Source organism: Hypanus sabinus, chromosome 4 (assembly GCF_030144855.1).
Source record: "Hypanus sabinus isolate sHypSab1 chromosome 4, sHypSab1.hap1, whole genome shotgun sequence".
Lineage (NCBI taxonomy): Eukaryota > Metazoa > Chordata > Chondrichthyes > Myliobatiformes > Dasyatidae > Hypanus > Hypanus sabinus.
Window position 1 is genome coordinate 174,861,089 of NC_082709.1, and position 18,238 is coordinate 174,879,326.

The 18,238-nt window shown below is 38.5% G+C and overlaps 1 protein-coding gene across 4 annotated transcripts in view; it reads left to right on the top strand.

Moving 5' to 3' along the window:
- itsn1 (intersectin 1 (SH3 domain protein)) overlaps positions 1–18,238 on the top strand; it is a 225,592-nt gene that overhangs the window by 144,200 nt on the left and 63,154 nt on the right. For 3 of the 4 annotated variants that reach the window (XM_059968861.1, XM_059968860.1, XM_059968862.1), the window contains 6 exons: positions 1,780–1,946; positions 3,147–3,192; positions 6,340–6,461; positions 7,423–7,543; positions 12,584–12,775; positions 13,042–14,373. In XM_059968861.1, coding sequence (XP_059824844.1) covers positions 1,780–1,946; positions 3,147–3,192; positions 6,340–6,461; positions 7,423–7,543; positions 12,584–12,775; positions 13,042–13,043 — 650 coding nt within the window. In that variant the 3' untranslated portion in view covers positions 13,044–14,373. Of the gene's footprint in view, positions 1–1,779; positions 1,947–3,146; positions 3,193–6,339; positions 6,462–7,422; positions 7,544–12,583; positions 12,776–13,041; positions 14,374–18,238 lie in introns of those variants that run through there. The other variant, XM_059968863.1, reaches the window with a different exon arrangement.

An 18,238-nucleotide genomic window follows, 5' to 3' on the forward strand; every position in this document is an offset into this window, starting at 1 on the left:
AGAACAAATTAGAACACTACCAATACTACTACAGCACTATAAATCTGTGCATTAATACCTAATAGTTACCGGCCAAGGAATTCACCCAGTGTATGCTGCCATGTTCTTTTGATTGACTGTAAATGAACAAAATCAGTTCAGACTCTTATGGTAATTTTTTTGGCGAGTGTCAAATCTTTTCGTTGTGTCTTGGCAAAGTTCTGAACTTATTAAAAGTCAAAATAAAAAGCAAATTTACAAAAGTCACCTGTTTGAATTGGCGCCCATCAGCCCAAATGGAATTTATAGGTCACTTGAACATAGCACAAGCACATGCAGCTGACTCTTTAAAAACTGTTCACTCCAAGCATGGTGTAATGTCTAATGACCACACAAGTACACATGATTGATGCTAGTTAGAAACTGTTCAGCAATGGTCTCCTGTCCAATTAAGTGGCATAGTGTCCCAAATAAATGAATGCTAGCTATTTTTTTGTTCTTTAAGATTTGTTCCAAATTAGTGGCTTCCTCGATTAACTAGAATCCACTGCAATAATTTTTGCAGTATCGTGCACAAATTTCTAAGATTCATTTTGTTTGGTCGAATAGCTCCACTATACACATGCATTTATTGCTTGGTAGAAAATTGAGCTCTCATCGCGACCCACGGCTGAAATGCAGAACCCAGTTTACACTTGGACAGATTGCTCCAGATTTAGAAGTACGAGAATATGCTGTGCTTTAATTTTTGCTATCTACTGTAGGTATGTTTGATGAGATAGTTTGCCTTGATTGAAATTAAACTTTATAAGTTAAGCCCTTTTGGCACTTACTAACACTCATTCAGAAACCTGAGTAAAAGGAAAAGGACTTGAAAATAAAGGCATGTTACTTTAACGGTTGAATTAAAATAACATAAATAAAATCACCTTCTCTTGTCAATTGATTACTTTTTCTGTTCGCTGTTGAAGCTACTTGTAATTATCAAAATTTAAAATTTTTGAAAATGGATATCTAAATTTCAATTCATTTCCTCAGCAATGATGGTGGCATAATACAAATTGCTTCTTTAAAAGTTGGAGCATAATTTTGGAGTCCCATTCTGCATTTCTCATGACCCAAATATTCAATTTGCTGAAAAGAAACCAAGTATTTGTGCAAAAAGAAAGGTTAATTTGAATCTTGGTTCTTGCTAAGTATCCCTAAATTTTGGCTGTAATTATGAACTGTGTAGGAGCTTGAGAATTGGTCTAAGTGTAGCTAAAATCTATGGTCCAGTGAACACTTATAGCAATTTAAATTGCATTGCTTCACAGCGAATCAGAACAATATGATTTTAAATTAATACATAGTTCATTTTTAATTGTGTGATGAATTTGGTTCTATTAGTTGTGAATATGTAATGTGAAAACTGCAGCACTAAAATGCTGTCTTGTGTTTAGCACTACAGTTCCTTAATATTTAGGAGATGCTAGCCAGGCATAATAGGCTGTAATAAGGGGATGGATGGAGCTTAATATCTCAGAAAATTGTGAAGTGCTTTAATTGGACATATGTTTTAAAAAGTTAATATCTGTTTCAATAAATTTTAACTGAAGAATTCTGGGTAGCTTGAACAACCAATGGGAAAAAAGTTAATAAGAGAAAGTGATTTCATTTAATTCAAATGTTAAAATGGCAAACCTTCGTTTTCAAGTCTTTATTTTCACCTCCCTGTTAAAGATCCCCAACTATAGTATTCATTCCCCTTTCAACGCAAGTCTTAGAGTATTTATACTGGTCTCTTTTTTTTTTGTACAGAATTTGTGGCTATGTACACGTATGAAAGTAATGAGCCTGGAGACTTGACTTATCAGCAAGGAGATGTGATTCTTGTGACAAAGAAAGACGGTGATTGGTGGACAGGTGTTGTAGGGGAAAAGGTGGGCGTTTTCCCATCTAACTACGTCAGACCAAAGGATTCTGAGGTAAATCTTCTATGTTGTCTGTTTACTTCCTTCATGCATTTGGTGTAGGTTGTGCTGGCAAAGCCAATGTTAATTAGAAATGCCCTATTGTCCCAGAGAAGGTGGTCATAAAGTATCATTTTGAACTGCAACTGTCCATGGGCATAAGTACACCCAGTAGAAGAATGGAGGTGGAAGTTTTGCAATCAGCTGACTGCCTTTTGTCTTTTGATGACAGACTCACAAGTTTAGGACTGAAGGTTGACGAATCATGAGTTGCAGCAGGAAACGCCATGTGTCAGTGCTGGAGTGGTGTCAAATGGAAAATGGGGTTCAGTCAGACATGTTGCTTTGATTTGCAATATGTTGAGTTCTTAATTATTGAGGGGTTTTTAATTGGCTCAAGAATCGTAGCTATCTTTCTGTGTGGTTGGCATGACTCCAGCCAGGAGAGTTTTTTTTTATATAGATGAAGACTCCAATTTTAACTGTACTATTTGATTTCAAGTACAACCGTCCACAACTTGCCTCCTGAAGTTGATCTCTGGTCCACTGCTGAGCAAGGCTGTAATGGGAGTTGGAGTGAGTAGTTGTGGTGGAACCCAGGCTGAGCAGTGGGGGGAGGGATTACTGGTGAGAAGTTAATAATAGTTCTGGAGCAGCAAATATACAGCATTATAGCTCAGACAATGCTAGGCACAACTTTGGTGTGTGGCTGTATCATTGTCATAAACTGAATTAGCCACTGGGTTGCAAGATCATAGGAGAAGGGTGAGTTAACAATTCTGTTTGAAGATGGTTGCAGCCACTTCAATTTTGTTTGTCTGAAGATGTCCTTAAAATAGGCTGTTAAATAACTGAAGAAGTGAAATGGCTTTTCTTTAATTTTACAAAACTGAGTTGCTTATTGAGAGAAATTACATTGTCTTCCTAACTTTCAATTAATCAAAATTTACCGTGAGATGGAGAGTTGAATTTTCTACATTGCTATTTGGAATGATTTCCAAATTATTGTAATTCAGATGTAAACTGATTCACAATTTCCAAAATACACAATCTGAAAATCCCTGAAAAGTTGTTATGTATTTAGTCATCCAGTTCAGGGAGTAATTTGGTATGTTTCACTGTCATATTTTTAGTTAAGATACATTAAAACCTGCTTGTTATTACAGTTTAAATATCTTGCTTGTTCAGTTATTAAGACTCGTGCTTTTCACACAGGGACCTGGACAAACGGGAAAAGGTGGAAGCCTTGGAAGAAAACCAGGTAACATATCCTGTTACATTAATAAACTTATCAGGAATTTTAGTAGATATTTGTGTTATCTTTTGGATATAGAATTTCATTTTTGAAAAAGCTGGCCTTTCTTTGACATCTACTTCATTTACATGCCTTGAGGAAATAGTTTTTTAAGCCAATGATAAATTTCTGATTTATTATCATCATCTGTGAAGGTTAATAAGATCTTCACACAGGCAATGAAGCAATGCAGGATATGACAAGAAACCATATTAAACAATGTTTTGTTTACTAAGGGAGAAATGAAGGCCAGCATTCTGCAGGAGTAATGTGCTCAGCTGTGCAAAAAGAATTATGTTGGAGAACCTGAAATTTTTGCAATTGACTAGTTCTTTCTTGATGATGGAGGAGTCTGCCAAAAAGCACAGCTTGATGGTTCACTGACAGTTATATCAAAACTTATTCCTTGATCTATGGAGAAAAGAAATCCAGATGTTGTCTCTTTCATTGCTTAAGCGCTGACCTTTTCATCATGAGCACAACTGTAACATCTTTTGGCAATAAAGGTCAGGAAGTTGCAGAGGCAGTTGTTATTAATTTATTTATTTTGGTGTCAATTTGGTTGGATTGCTTAAGGAAAGTTATGTTGGAACAGCATCGTGACTTTAAGTGATGGCATATGGTAAGTTTAATATGCTTGGTCCTTTTGGACCTGAAGTTTCCAAAGGTTTTCATCACTGGAGGACTCTTTGCATTGCTGATACAAATTGATTAGCAAATATATTACTATATCCAGGACTAACATGCTTCAGAAATGCTTATAATCACTGGAAAATGTTGTGAAGTTTGTTTTACAATGGCAGCACAGTGGAGAATATATATATATATATATATATATAAAATAAAAGTTAAATAAGGAATTAAAAGTAAATAATGCAAAAAGAGAGCAAAATAGTGGTGTAGTGTTCATGGACCAATAGAAGTATGATGGCAGAGGGGAAGAAGCTGTTCCTGAAATGTTGAGGGTGAGTCTTAAGGCTCCTGTACCACCTCCCAATAATAGTAATGAGAAGAGGGCATATCCTGGGTGGTGGCAGTCCTTAATGATGGATGCCACTTCAAGAATATTTCCTCTGTGGTGTGGAGGCTAGTGCCTGTGGTGGAGCTGACTGAGTCTACAACCTTCTGAAGCTTTCTTTCTGATTCTGTTTTCAGGAGCTTTCATAGTAGGCAGTCATGCAACCAGTCAGAATGCTCTCCATGGTACATCTGTAGAAATTTGCTAGAATCTTTAGTGACATACCAAATTTTATTGAAGACAAAATGGATAGAACTTTGCTTTATTTGAATTTTGCATTGCCTGTGTTCACAGAAGTGTTTATCCTTTGGGGTTAATGGTACTGCAGTGTGAAGTCCTGACTACTAACTTACGAATTAAACTCCATAGAGCTTGTATTCATTCTGTATAAATAGTCTGATCAAACCAGGCATGTGCTGTTCAGAGGTATTGGAAACTAGGTATTCATATTTTTCCTCAGTAATCTTGTCCATTCCAGTTTTGATATCCAGTTCTTTTCGGGGTGAAATGGGATGGGAAGTTGTCTCAGCTGCCTGCTTCTGAATCTGAGAAAATTACTTTGATGTTTCCATAGTCACTGATATGATCAAAATAAATCTTCTCAAACTCCTAATGAATTATAGCCACTATCATGGCTTCTTCATAATTGCATCAATATGTTGGGCCGAGGATAAATCTTCAGAGTTGTTAACACCCAGGAACTTGAAACTGTTCACTGTTTCCACTACTGATCCCTTGATGAGGGTTATTGTATGTTCCCTCAGCTTCATGTGATTTGAGTTACTAATAGAATCTTCCGCTTGTGAGAATTATAGTACTGTGCTGAACAGTTTTGGATACTTTGGTAGCTTTCAAGAATTGTTGAATATATAGAGAAACAAGGGGACTTGGTTGCTGCACCTCAGAATAACAATGTTGTACAGGTGCAGCATATTATGTCCAGTAGTGTAAAACTAAATCTAGTTCAGTGAACCATGTCTTGTAGCTTCATACTGTTTATATCCTTTGACTTGGATTTTATATCCTGGAACTTTTTAAAAGAACTCAAGGACTTGTTGGCACCAAACATATGGTTCAACTTTTTTGTGATCAATATTTTAAGGCAAATGTTTAGGCATACTAACAACCCGGGTTCAATTCCCACTGCTGTTTGTAAGGAGTTTGTACGTTCTCCCTGTGACCATATGGGTTTCCTCCAGGTGCTCCAATTTCCTCTCTCAGTACAAAGATGTACTGGTTGGTAGGTTAATTGGGCATTGTAAATTGTCCCATGATTAGGCTAGTATTAATTTAAGGGATTGCTGGGTGGCATGACTCAAAAGACCAGAAAGGTCTATTTCACCTTGTATCCCAATACAGATGGCCCCCATTTTTTGAACGTTCGCTTTATGACAGCTCACTGTTACGAAAGACCTACATTAGTACCTGTTTTCGCTAACCAAAGAGGATTTTCGCTTTTACGAAAAAAAGACACCAGCTTTTACCCCGAGAAAGACTACCATTACCATGAAGCCTTGTGCGGGCGATTGTGTGCGTACATGTGTAGGTGTGTACACACCTTTTTTTCCTCTCTCTCCAAATCGATTTTGGCTCGCTGTCTTTCTGATTTTTGATAAGTGAAACTACACCGTACATAACAATATTTCTATTTTATTTAGGCTGTATATTTATCATATCATTCTTGTTTTTACTATATATTCGTGTTATTTTAGGTTTTATGTGTTATTTGGTTTGATTTGGTAGGTTATTTTTTCGGTTTGGGAACACTCAAAAAATTTTCCCATATAAATTGATGGTAATTGTTTCTTCGCTTTACAACATTTCGTCTTACAAATGGTTTCATAGGAACACTCTGCCTTCGGATAGCAGGGGAAACCTGTAAATAAATCACAAGATAAATTTTATAATTCACCCCATCCTCTCTTCCCCAGATTGGATAAGGTGAGGTATACAACCTGCAAATGCTGACTTAATTTAAGCAAAAATATCACTACATATAGCATTTTTATTGGGAAAGGGTAACAAGGTTGATTAAGGGCATTTTTTTGTACCATTTGGCTCACTGGTCTTCTTTCATTTTCCTTTTCCTTTTACAGAAATTGCACAGGTTATAGCTCCTTACACAGCAACTGGAGCTGAACAACTTACACTAGCACCTGGTCAGCTAATCCTCATCCGCAAGAGGAATGCTGGTGGATGGTGGGAAGGAGAACTTCAGGTAGGAAGTAGAGTTCTTCTGTAATTTATTTTAAAATTTCTTTATTGGAAGAGTGTGGAAGCTTTAGAAAGAATGCAGGGTAAATCTACCAGAATACTGGTTGGATTAGAGAGCATGACATGCAAGGAAAGGGCTTTTTCACTTTGGAATAAAGGAAGATGAGGGGAGACTTGATAGCAGTGTATAAAATGATAAGCAGCAAAGATAGAGGGGTCATCCAGCATCTTTTATGAGAGGATATACTGTACTTTTAAGGTAATTGAAGTATTGGGGGGGGGGGGGATTGTGTTAGATGGTAAGTGTAGAGGCAGATAAAGTAGGGACATTTAACAGATTCTTAGATAGGCACATGGATAAAAGAACAGTGGAGGGCTACGTGGGTGGGAAGGGTTAGATTATCTCAGAGTAGACTAAAAGGTCAGAAAATTGTGGGCAGACTGGCCTTTACTGCTCTATGAATTAGAGTTAAAAATTGGGAGGGGGCAAGTAATCATCTGCTGGAAGAGTTGCCATATCTTTTGGATTTCATTTTAACTGAGTCTACGTGTTGCGGATAGCTTGGTCAATTGGTTGCAGTTTCTTTAGAACTGTGATAGAAGTTTAAATAAATTGATATGCCCCAATAGTCAAATGCCATTTACAAAGCAGGTCCATCTTGTGCTCTTGTCATTATGAATTCAACCTCTACCTGTTCCAAGCCTGAAGCTCTTAGCTTTAGTGAAATGGCTGCATCTGCATGAGTTTGACTTGTTAGGGAAGAGATCTATTTTAAAAATATGTAGGAATTGTTACGTACTTATGTGCACGGATTTCTCCTTGCAGTAAAATAGACTTATAGATGGGTAATGAGTTGCATAGAAATTTCTTAATTAAAATTAAAAGCATAATAATTCCTCCTTGATTTTTGGCTTCACTACCAACAATATGGTTCATCTGAATTTGCTTCATTCTTGTGTTGTAGGCGCGAGGTAAGAAGCGGCAAATTGGATGGTTCCCTGCCAATTATGTGAAACTTCTGAGTCCTGGAACAAGTAAAAGTACTCCAACTGAAGCTGCAAAGCTCCCTGTAGCAACAAATGTCTGTAAGTCTATCTTGTTAATTATTGAAGCAATCAGTCATTATTTGTGACCACTGAGATTTGGTGTATGGCCTTCCTAACTGTATTTATATTCAAGGCATACCTCGGTACTTATCCTTCCCTTCTCCTCTGAGGAGTCTTAGGATTTCAGAATCACATCAGCTTTATTATCACTGACATATGCATGATGTTTCTTGCTTTGTGGCTGAAAAAACATTGTTGTTACAATAAGGAATATAAACATTTCCATAAGATGTGCAAAAAAAATAGTAAGGTAGTGAATTCATTGTCTGTTCGGAAATCTGATGGCAGAGGGGAAGGAGCTGTTCCTAAAACACTGAGTGTGTTTCTTCAGACTCTTGTAGCTCTTCTGTGATGGTAATGTTGACGAGAGCATACCCTGAATGGTGAGGGTCCTTAATGACGGATACTGCCTATCAGCTGGCATAATTTACAAAATATTATAGTAGGTTGGTGACGTGTTCAGACTTTTTAATATAAAAATTAAGTTTTATATCATCCACTTGATACACAAAGGCTTTTAATATGTTTTTCCAGTCATTGCAGAGTTTTGTGTTATTTATAGTGATATCTTGATTTACAGCATTTACTCAATAGCTGCTTCTTTATAAGGGATTCATGAACCATGTGTTTTGTTTTATTCTTTGTCTCCCACAAGCATTCCAAAGGAAATGACTGTCACTCCTTCACCCACACAATCACCAGCACAATCCAGCCCACCCTCCCCCCCCCCCCAGTACCCCCATTCCGAGGAAGTAATTGGATGGGAAACAGCATTGAAGCTTTACCACATGTTCATGTTGAGGTGTGGTGTTTTCCCAGTTTTCAGTCATTGTAACACATGGCTAGTAAGAAGATAATCCATTGGGATTTCAGCAGCTTGTGGTTTTATGTTGTAGAGTTTAAACAAGTTATAGTTGTATTGCATTGTTGACACGAAACCCTACCATGCTTTGCAGGAATGAAACATCTTAAAGTACAACACTAAAGAAAGAAATGTGGCATATAATTAAAAATACCATAAATTAAATTTAATGGATAAAAGATTGGTGGAGAAGCAGGGAATGTCAGAGTTAAAGGCTTCACCACTGAAGATGAAGGTTGAACTTGACTAATTTCTATAGATGTGCAGTAGAGAGTACTGTATATTGACTGGCTGCATCACAGCCTAATATGCAAACACCAATACCCTGGAATGAAAAATCCTACAAAAAGTTATGGGTATAGTCCTGTCAATCATAGGTAACCCCTCCCCACCATTGAACACATCTACAGCATTATTGTAGGAAAGCAGATTCATTATCAGGGGGACCCACCACTCAAATCGTGCTCTCTTCCTGCTGCTGCCATCAAGAAGGTACAGGAGCCTCAGGACTCACACCACCAGGTTCAGAGACAGTTATTACCAGTCAACCATCAAGCTCCTGAACCAGAGAGGATAACTTCAATCAACTTCACTTTCACTATCACTGACTGTTCCCATAATCTATGGATTCACTTTCCAGGACTCTGTCTCATGGTCTCAATATTTGTTACTTATTCATTATTATTATTATTTCTTTTTTTTCTTGCTTTTTGTAGTTGCTCACTAGTGGTCCACCCTGTTGACGTTGTCTTTCATTGGTTCTATATGGTGGTTAGATTTATTGAGAATGCCTACAAGAAAATGAACCTCAGGGTTGTATATGGTGACGTGTTATGTACTCTGATAATAATCTTGAGTTGAACTTCGAATTTGAACTTTTGAGATGCTGGAAGGTCCAATTTTGAGGAACACAGACAGGGAGATACAGTAATGTTTGGAGTTACAATGAGATTTTGAAAATAATGCTGTAAGCTTCAAGTATGGTGTTTTGTTTATCTAGGTATCAGGTCAGTTCAGCAAGTGGAAGATTTGATTAGTGGATGGAACTTAGTGTGAATTAGAACAGGTTTTGGATGATCTGGTGTACTACAGGTGAACTCGTGTTAATTTTCAGTTTTAACAGCTGACTTGAAAAAGATGTGCACTTTTGGTAACGTGAGATGCCACACCAGGAATGTAATGGAATACTTGTTGTTAAACAAGGGTATGAATGGAGGTTTTGGCACCACATGCTAGAGACTTGGGAGTGTTGGGTGATTTGATTTTTTTTTTGAAAGTGAAAATGAATAGTGTTAGGGATGACATTGGTATGTAGGCTATTTATCTCCTGGTCACATTGCTCTAATTTTGCCAATACTTCTCATTGTGCAGTATCAGTATCCTACAGTAAATGACTTTCTGGAGGAACTCAGCAAGTCCACCATCTCTTTGGAGGGGATGAAACAGTCAGCGTTTTGGGCAGAGACCCTTCGTCAGGAAAGTTGAGGAAGGTCTTAGACCAATATGTCAACTGATTATTCCCCTCCGTAGATGCTACCTGGCTTGCTCAGTTCCTCCAGCATTTAGTGTGTGTTGTTGAAGATTTCCAGCATCTGCAGAATATTTACACAAATATTTCTGCAGAACTTTCTTCTTGATACCTTCTTGATACCCATGTTACAAGGCACAAACAAGTCAAGTGATGGAATACTGTCCACTTGCCTGGAAGCGTGCAGTATCACAACTCAGAGCATCTAGTACAAAGCTTGCTTGATTGGCAGCCCATCAGCCATCCTAAGCAATCATTCCCCTTAATTATTGGTGCAAAGTGACTACAAGAATACTGCCTTCAGGATGTTTTCTCCCACTTACCCAGGCACACCCCAATGTGACCACCCAAGAAGGACAAATGCAATGACCTCAGGTCATTCAGCATCCTACCTGGGAAACATGCTGGTGCTGCTTTGAATTTATGGAAATCCCCAAGCTAACAGGGTTCTGGAGATCTTCACCAGAAGGTCTACAACATTCCAGAGAGCACCTCATCGTCTTTCAAGGAAATTGGGGATTCATGATAAATTCTAAACTAGCCCAACTAGATGATCCTGGAAGAGGAATGAAGTTTACAGTGGGGACTGGAGATTATGTTTTTTGTCTTCCCAACATTTAGCTGAAGAAAATGTTAGATCATTGTGAATGTTGGGCAGCCTAAGACAGTTGAAGCAGTGGTAAGTGAGCAGTAATGAGGAAGTACAACTGGATGTTATCAGTGACTTTGTGCTTTGAGGTGGTACCCAAGGACAACATGTGGTTGAGAAATTACTGGAGCAAATGTGAATCCTCGGGATATGAGAGGACTGTGCCTTGAGAGAAATGTTCGCAAGTGATCCTCTTAATTCTGGATGCAGTCATGAAGATGTAGTACATCAGAATAGGTAATAGTGATGCATTTGAGAAGAATGGTGAGGACGGGAAAGACTTTAAACAAATTGAGAAATAAACTAGGGTTACAGAATGGGCTTGTAAGAATTATTTGAGTACAGTGCCTTTAGCAAACCAGGCGTGGAGATTAGAGTTCTGATAAGCATAAGTGCAGATTTAGGAGGCAACATGTATTCTCCAGAACTTTGAAGGGGAAAGGGGTTAGAAATGGGGACAGAAGCATTGAGGCGTCAGAGGTTTTCTTTTGAGCATTGTGATGTTGGCTGATTTTAAAGTGCAAGGTGAAGTTCTTGAGAACAAGACATTGACAAAATCGGGTATCATTCGATGCAAGAGAAGTTGAAAAGAATTTCTGCTCATCTGGTTTTGTTGCAGAACTAGCAGTCTGTGGTCATAAGATAATGCAGGTTTCAATAAGTAATGAAATTATCCAGATTTCATAAAAATGGCTCTGAGTAATTTCTAAAAGAAGTGTAAATAGTTTAATTTACTGGCCATGAGTGCAATTGTTTCTCTCAGTTGGTTGATATGTTGGTTTAAATTTCCTCTGATTTCAGATTCAGGAAAAGTTCTATTAGTTGAAATGTGTGATAAGAAATTGCTAATTTTGGCAGGAGAAATAAGAGACGTATTAATAGTAAACAATTGTAGCCTAAGTGCATGATTTGCAAAAGGTTGGTATGTAAGTACTGCAAGTTGGTAGATAAACTAACAATGTTATCATTTATTGTGAGGAGAATTAGTTGTACAAGTGAGTACTGTGGACAGTGTTTGTCTTCTAGATGGAATTTGATATGTTCAAAGCAGTTTTGGGAAGTTTTACAAGTCTGTACTGGGTATGTATTAATTAAGAGGAAAGTTGGACTGGTTAGACTTGTTTCTTCTGGAGTGGGAGTAAGTTCATTGGAAATGTTAGATCCTGACTGGCCTTTTCATGGATATAGGGAGTGGACCTATAACTAAGGTCATTAGTTTTGAATCTTGAATTTTTGGAACTCTTTGCTTCTATCATCCTCAGGAAGAGAGACATAGAACGTGGAACAGTACAGCACAGGAACTGGCCCTTTGGCCCACGATGTTATGGTGAACCAGCTAAAAAATAAATCAAAAACACCCAAAACCTAATTCCTCCTACCTACACAAAGTCCATATCCCTCCATCTTCCTCACATTCATGTGCCTATCAAAACATCTCTTAAAAGCCTGTAATGTATTTGCCTCTACCTCCACACAGGCAGAGCATTCCAGTTAACCACCACTCTCTGAGTCAAAAAAAGTTACCCCTCACAATATAGCTAGATTCTTAATGAGCAAGGTGGAAGCTATAGGAATGCAGATTCGAAGCTATAACCAGCTAACCTGTGATCTTATTCAATGGCAGAGCCGGCTTGAAGATCTGACTGGCCTACCTTTATTTTCTTATGGCTTCTATTCTGATTCTGCCATTTTAAGTGGACCAGTTTACAAATAATGCTTTAGTTGGAATTATAACTTTTTATCAGACTAATTCAATCAAAGAAAAGAAATTTGTTTAATTCTCAATATTTATTTGTGTTCAGACTTATTAATGAATTCAATCTTGTTACTTAGAAATGAGACAAAGCACGGGACCATAAAGTAATCATTCCCAGCAACGTGTTGCATGCCTTACCCTGCACCAAACCTTGAGCTCGTATTTTAAGAGATTTCACTTAAATAATGAAGTGCTGCTAAATTAAGTTATTTTTATTTTGGCAGTGTTCCAAGTGATTGGAATGTACGACTATATTGCACAGAATGATGACGAACTTGCGTTTACCAAAGGACAGATCATTGGTGTTCTTAACAAGGACGATCCTGATTGGTGGAAAGGGGAGCTCAATGGCGTCACAGGTCTCTTCCCATCCAACTACGTGAAGCTAACAACAGACATGGACCCAAGCCAGCAATGTAAGTGGCCTTGCAAAGTTTTTATTTACTATCTAGTCAGTATGAAAAACATGCAGCATTGCTAAATTTCTGCTGTGCTGCTGCATTTAATCGTCTCTTTGAAGACCTTCTGTAAAGCAGTTATCCTCAATTCCCATTCCTTTTTTTTATATAGCATGCACTTTTTTTTATCATTTGCATCACACTGTACATGGCCGACTCATTTCCTAGCTTGAATTTGCACATGTTTCGTTTGCTTATGTGTTGTGTTTTCCTCCTTTTTCTAGGATCATATGTTGCCCATCCCCCACTCAGGCTTGAAAGTCCTCAAAGAGACCCACTATCCCATATCACTACCAGAGGGATGATGGGAGATGCAGCCTTGATCATGTGACTTCTGCATGATCATCAACTGCCTACTGACTAGAAGAACACTGCAGAGCAGTTTACCTCATTTTACTTTAGTTGTGTATAGTCCTAGATATTTTTAGTTTGTCTTTTAATTTTTTTAAAAGGATAGTGGGTCCTTTTGTGGCTTTTGCTACCCCCCAATTTATTTCTGCACCTGTGGGGAAAACACCACTACTAGTTTTTTTTAAACTGCCCTTTAAATTTTAAAGCAAACCAATGTTTTCATTTTTAAACATTAATTTTAAATGACTGCATGCTTTTGTCTTGCAAAATGACCCACTATCAAGGAATGCTGCATGTGGTATTAACTCTTCAGTATGTCCTCTTTCAGAAGCTTTTTAAATTCAACATCTGATTATATTGAACAAACTTGTTACAATGTAAATGTTCAGTATTAAAAATGGTGCAAGTCATAGCCATTCTGTGAAGGGTAGAGGTGCTTTTTTGAAGGGATTATTGCTACACTTAATGCAAATGAGTTTTGTGGTAATTCTCATTGAATATTCCTCAGTATATCTTGGCTCTGGTCCACAAGTTTCAAATAAATTATCACACCTACTCTATGATTTACGAGGAATGATATGAAATACCTTTTTAGTGCAGCAGCGACAAATGTACTGTTGTGTTGTACTGCCCTCCCAAGTCTGCTTCTGCATTTTCAGTATTGTGGAAAATGGTCATCTGAGCAAAAGATCCTTGATAGGAAAGAATGTATAGAAATACTATCCTACAATTAACTGCAGTGTTTACAAATTGTAATCTTTTAGTGCATTGTATTTATACAAATTAACAAACAATGGAGCTTTTACTTAGAATATAAAATTTGATAAATTCTGTGGCTCAGTTACGTGTCACCATCTGACCTGCAGGTATGAAGTGAGATCCATGCTGGAATGCTGATATTCATTTTTAAAATAGTAATATTGTTTCCAATTTTTTTATTCTCTGCAATATCACTGTTTCCTAATACAAGCAGTATATGTAGTGTTTGCTTCTCATGAGGCATCTGGGTAGTGCACAAAAAAGTCGAGGCTCGAATCTAGCTTCAGTTTTTTTGTGCGGGTATTTCATTGTTATAAATATAAAGTATATATAAATATATATGATATGACCAGTATTAAGAACTGGTTGTCACATGCAACTTTGAACTACATGTACAGGTAAAAAAATTAAAAGCTCCATTTTAAAAATTGACTGTAACGTGTGTCCTTGTTTCTTTACAATACATAAATAATATTGGTTTATGTGATTGTTCAGTGCGACTCTCTAACTTCTTGCCTTAGTGATCTTTTGTACCATGGAAAGCTATTCTTACTGAACTTTCACTTAATGAGTATCTTCTGCTTTTCAACATTGTCTTAGGTAGCGAAAGGTTTTCATGTTAAAATTCTTGGCTGCACCAGGAATTGAATACTCAACTAAAAACTTGCCTTTCCAATTTCTTTCACATAATCAGGTAACAATAACAGTAGAAATTACAGTAACACCTAGAGATAAGTGTAAGGACATGTTGGTTGCACCATCCACATTTCAGAATAAAACAAAGAATAAATTACATAGTATTCTCACTGTTAATAAAGATTAAGGTTAACTACAGAACCTTGATTACCAGAAAGTGTTGGAGATTGCAGATCCAAAGTCTTTCACTGTGATTATCAGGTTCCTATTGCAGTTTTTGAGATGTTGTCTTCAGGATTATTCTATTGTTCTTAATGTTGTACGGTGTACTTCATTTTGGAGATTTTATTCTGCAAGGTTAACTTCAGTTCAGTAGGGATCATTCTCTATGTGACTCCATTGACCACTTGACCCTCCCCATTGATCTTTCGCCTGGCACATTTTTCTACAAGCAGGTCCAAGTGCTACACCACCTCCTTCGATGCTATTCAGGGCCCCAAGCAGTCCTTCCATGTGAGATGACACCCCAGCTGCTAGCCTGTCGAGGTCATCGACTGTATCTGGAACTCTCAGTGCAGCAGCCTCTACTTCACTGAGACCTGATGCAGATTGTGGCACCGCATTGTCAAGTACCTTTGCTCTGTCTACCGCAAAAGGCAGGATCTCACAGTGGCGACCCATTTCAATTTGACATATCAGTTCATGATGTCCTCTACTGCCATTATGAGTCCAAGCTCAGTTCAAGAAGCAATGCCTCATATTCTTTCCGGATGGCGTCCTGATGGTAATTTTGATCCCTTATTTCCACAATCCTTCTCAAATTTTCCATCCCTTATTCTGGTTACTCTCACACCTCTTCTCTTTTCCTTACCTGCTCATCACCTCCCTCTGGTTCCACCTCCTCCTTCCCATTCTTCTATGATCCACTCTCTTCTCCTAAAAGATTCCTCCTCCTTCCATCTTTACCTCTTCCACATATCCCCTCCCAGCTTCTTACTTCAACCCTCTCCACACACCATCCCTCTTATTCTGGGTGTCTGTCCCTTTCCTTCTGGTCCTGATAAAGGGTCTCTGCTGAAACATTACTTCCCTTCCATAAATACTTGGCTGACCTGCTGAGTTCCTCCAGCATTTTGCTTGTATGCTTCGGTTTGGGGTGGTTTAATAATCCCCTACCCCACTGACTCCTGTCCAGAATGGTTTTATCTTGGAATGGTGTGCCCAGAGAGTAAACAAACCCCTTAATCTTTATCTTGTTTGTATTTGGCTTTAATTTAGGCTCTAAATCAGAACGGGATTTATTACACAGTAAAAGAATGAGTAACCAGCAGTAGCAATACAGCATTTAGTATAGAGCATGGTATACTACAGGTCCTTTGGTGATGATGTTCTGCCAACCTTTTAACCTACACTAAGATCAATCTCATACTTCCCTCCTACATGATGCTGTATTTTTCTACCAACCATGTGCCTATCTAAGAGTTTCTTAGGTTCCCCTGCTGTATCTGCCTCTACCACCACCCCTGGCAGGTTATTCCACGCACCCACCACTCTGTGTAAATAAAAAAAAAATTAAACTTGCAGTTTAGTAACATTTGTTTCACAAATGTGCAGGTCTCTGTATACTGTTATGAAAACAACAAACTTCTAGAAAAATTCAACAGATGGTCAGCATCTGTGGAGAGTGGAAGTTATGATTCCAGAGTTGGGGAAGACTTAGAAAACAAGCATGTTTAAACTTGCAGAGGATGGGTTGAAATGGGGAGGACATGTGACCAAGAGAAAACAGATACTTTAGTTTGGTGTCAAAAAGGAAAAAGTGTTGAAGATGGGATAATAGTTGCTAATCTTTCTAAGTAAAAGGGGGACGTGGATAAGGACAAGAATTGATGACAGGGAGATGCAGGAAACAGTGGTTGATGGAACTCTGAAATAAATGAGAATGGGCAGCATCTGCAGAGGGCTGAAAGTGAATTGTTTCAGAACTAGCCAAAGACTGAAAATCAGAAATCTGGAAGCCCAATATGGGGAAAAAAACACAACGTACTGGAGCCCAATAGCATCTGTGGGCAGAGGCAGAAAGCTAGCATGCAGGTTTGATGAGCCCCACCATGAAAGGTCACCAACTTGAACAGCCAGTTCCTGCCTTCCTCCCCATTGATCTTCTGACCAGCTGATCACCCCAGCATAATAGAACTGACTAGGTCCAAGTCCAACTGAAAAGGCTGCTTCTCTAGAACTATTGAGCTCCAAGGGTTGATGTGTGCCTAAATAGAAAATGAGATCTAGTTTCTTAGTCTTGCACTGGGCTTTGTTGAACAGCGCAAATGTCTTGAAAATGAAGAGCAGAACAGGATCGTGAACTTAAATCACCGGCAGCCAAGAGTTTTGGGTCGCCCTGAGGACAGAGGAGAGATGTTGTGCAGTCTGCTTTCTTTCTCCTATACCTGGAGCACAAAAAAGCAGGACACTGAACAAAATTCAAATGGGTTGTTGTTTCCCCTGAGAGCAATATTTTGGTCCATGATGGTAGGGACAAAAGAGGTAAACATTGAACGTTATAATGCAGTGCAGGCCCTTAGGCCCACAATGTTGTGCCGACCCTTTTAACCTTTCAATTTAACCCTTCCCTCCTCCCCTCTATCATCCATTTAACAGTTTCTTGAATGTCCCAAATGTATCTGCTTCTATCACCATCCCACCCACTCTGTGTTCTCTGCACCCACTGCTCTGTATTAAAAGAAACTTGACCTCTGACAACCCCCCCATACTTTTCTCCAATCATCTTAAAATTATGCTCTCTTATGTTAGCCATTTATGCCCTAGGAAGAAGTACCCGGCATCTCCTACACCTCTATCACGTCTCCCCTCATCCCTTTGCTCCAAAGAGAAAAGCCCTAGTTTGCTCAACCAATCCTCATAGACATGTTCTCTAATCTAGACAACATTTTTGTAAAACTTCTTTGCAACCCATCTAAAGCTTCCATACATAGCCTTTCTATAATAAGGTGACAGGAACTGAACACAATACTCCCAAGTGTGCTCAAACCAGGATTTTATAGTGCTATAAAGGGCCGGGTCTTGCATCTTGAGCTGTTGTATAGGGAAGTGTTGTGACAAGTGAAATGAGTGAACTCTTTGAGAATTAGAGGGGGAAGAAATAATTGAACACTGAAGAGAGTGTGAAGAGGAAGTTGTCTCTTCTGGTGGTGGTATCTCATTAGAGGTGTGGATATTCTGGAGAATAATCCATAGGAGATGATGGGATGGAAGGGTAAGGACAAAGAGCCCCCTATCCTATGAGAGCAGAGAGTAGAAACAGGAAATAGAACAGATGTGATTGAGAATCCTGTCTATGATTATGGAAGGTTATGGAAATTGACTTATTGGAACCATTGGAAAGTTGATAGGTTGTTGATTAGTATGGGCATTAAAGGTTTGGGGAAAAGATAGGGGAATGGAATTAAGAGGGAAAATAAATGAGCCATGATGGAGTGGCAGAGCAGACATGATGGGCTGAATGGTCTACTAATGCTGCTCCTTGTTCTTAATGTCTTATGGTTTCTAAAGTGTCACCAGAAGGATGTGAGAATTGTGGGGAAGGTGGAGACAGTATGACATATTTGGAGTCTGATGGCACCCGGTCAAGATGGCTGTGGAAGTGTAAGGGTTTGT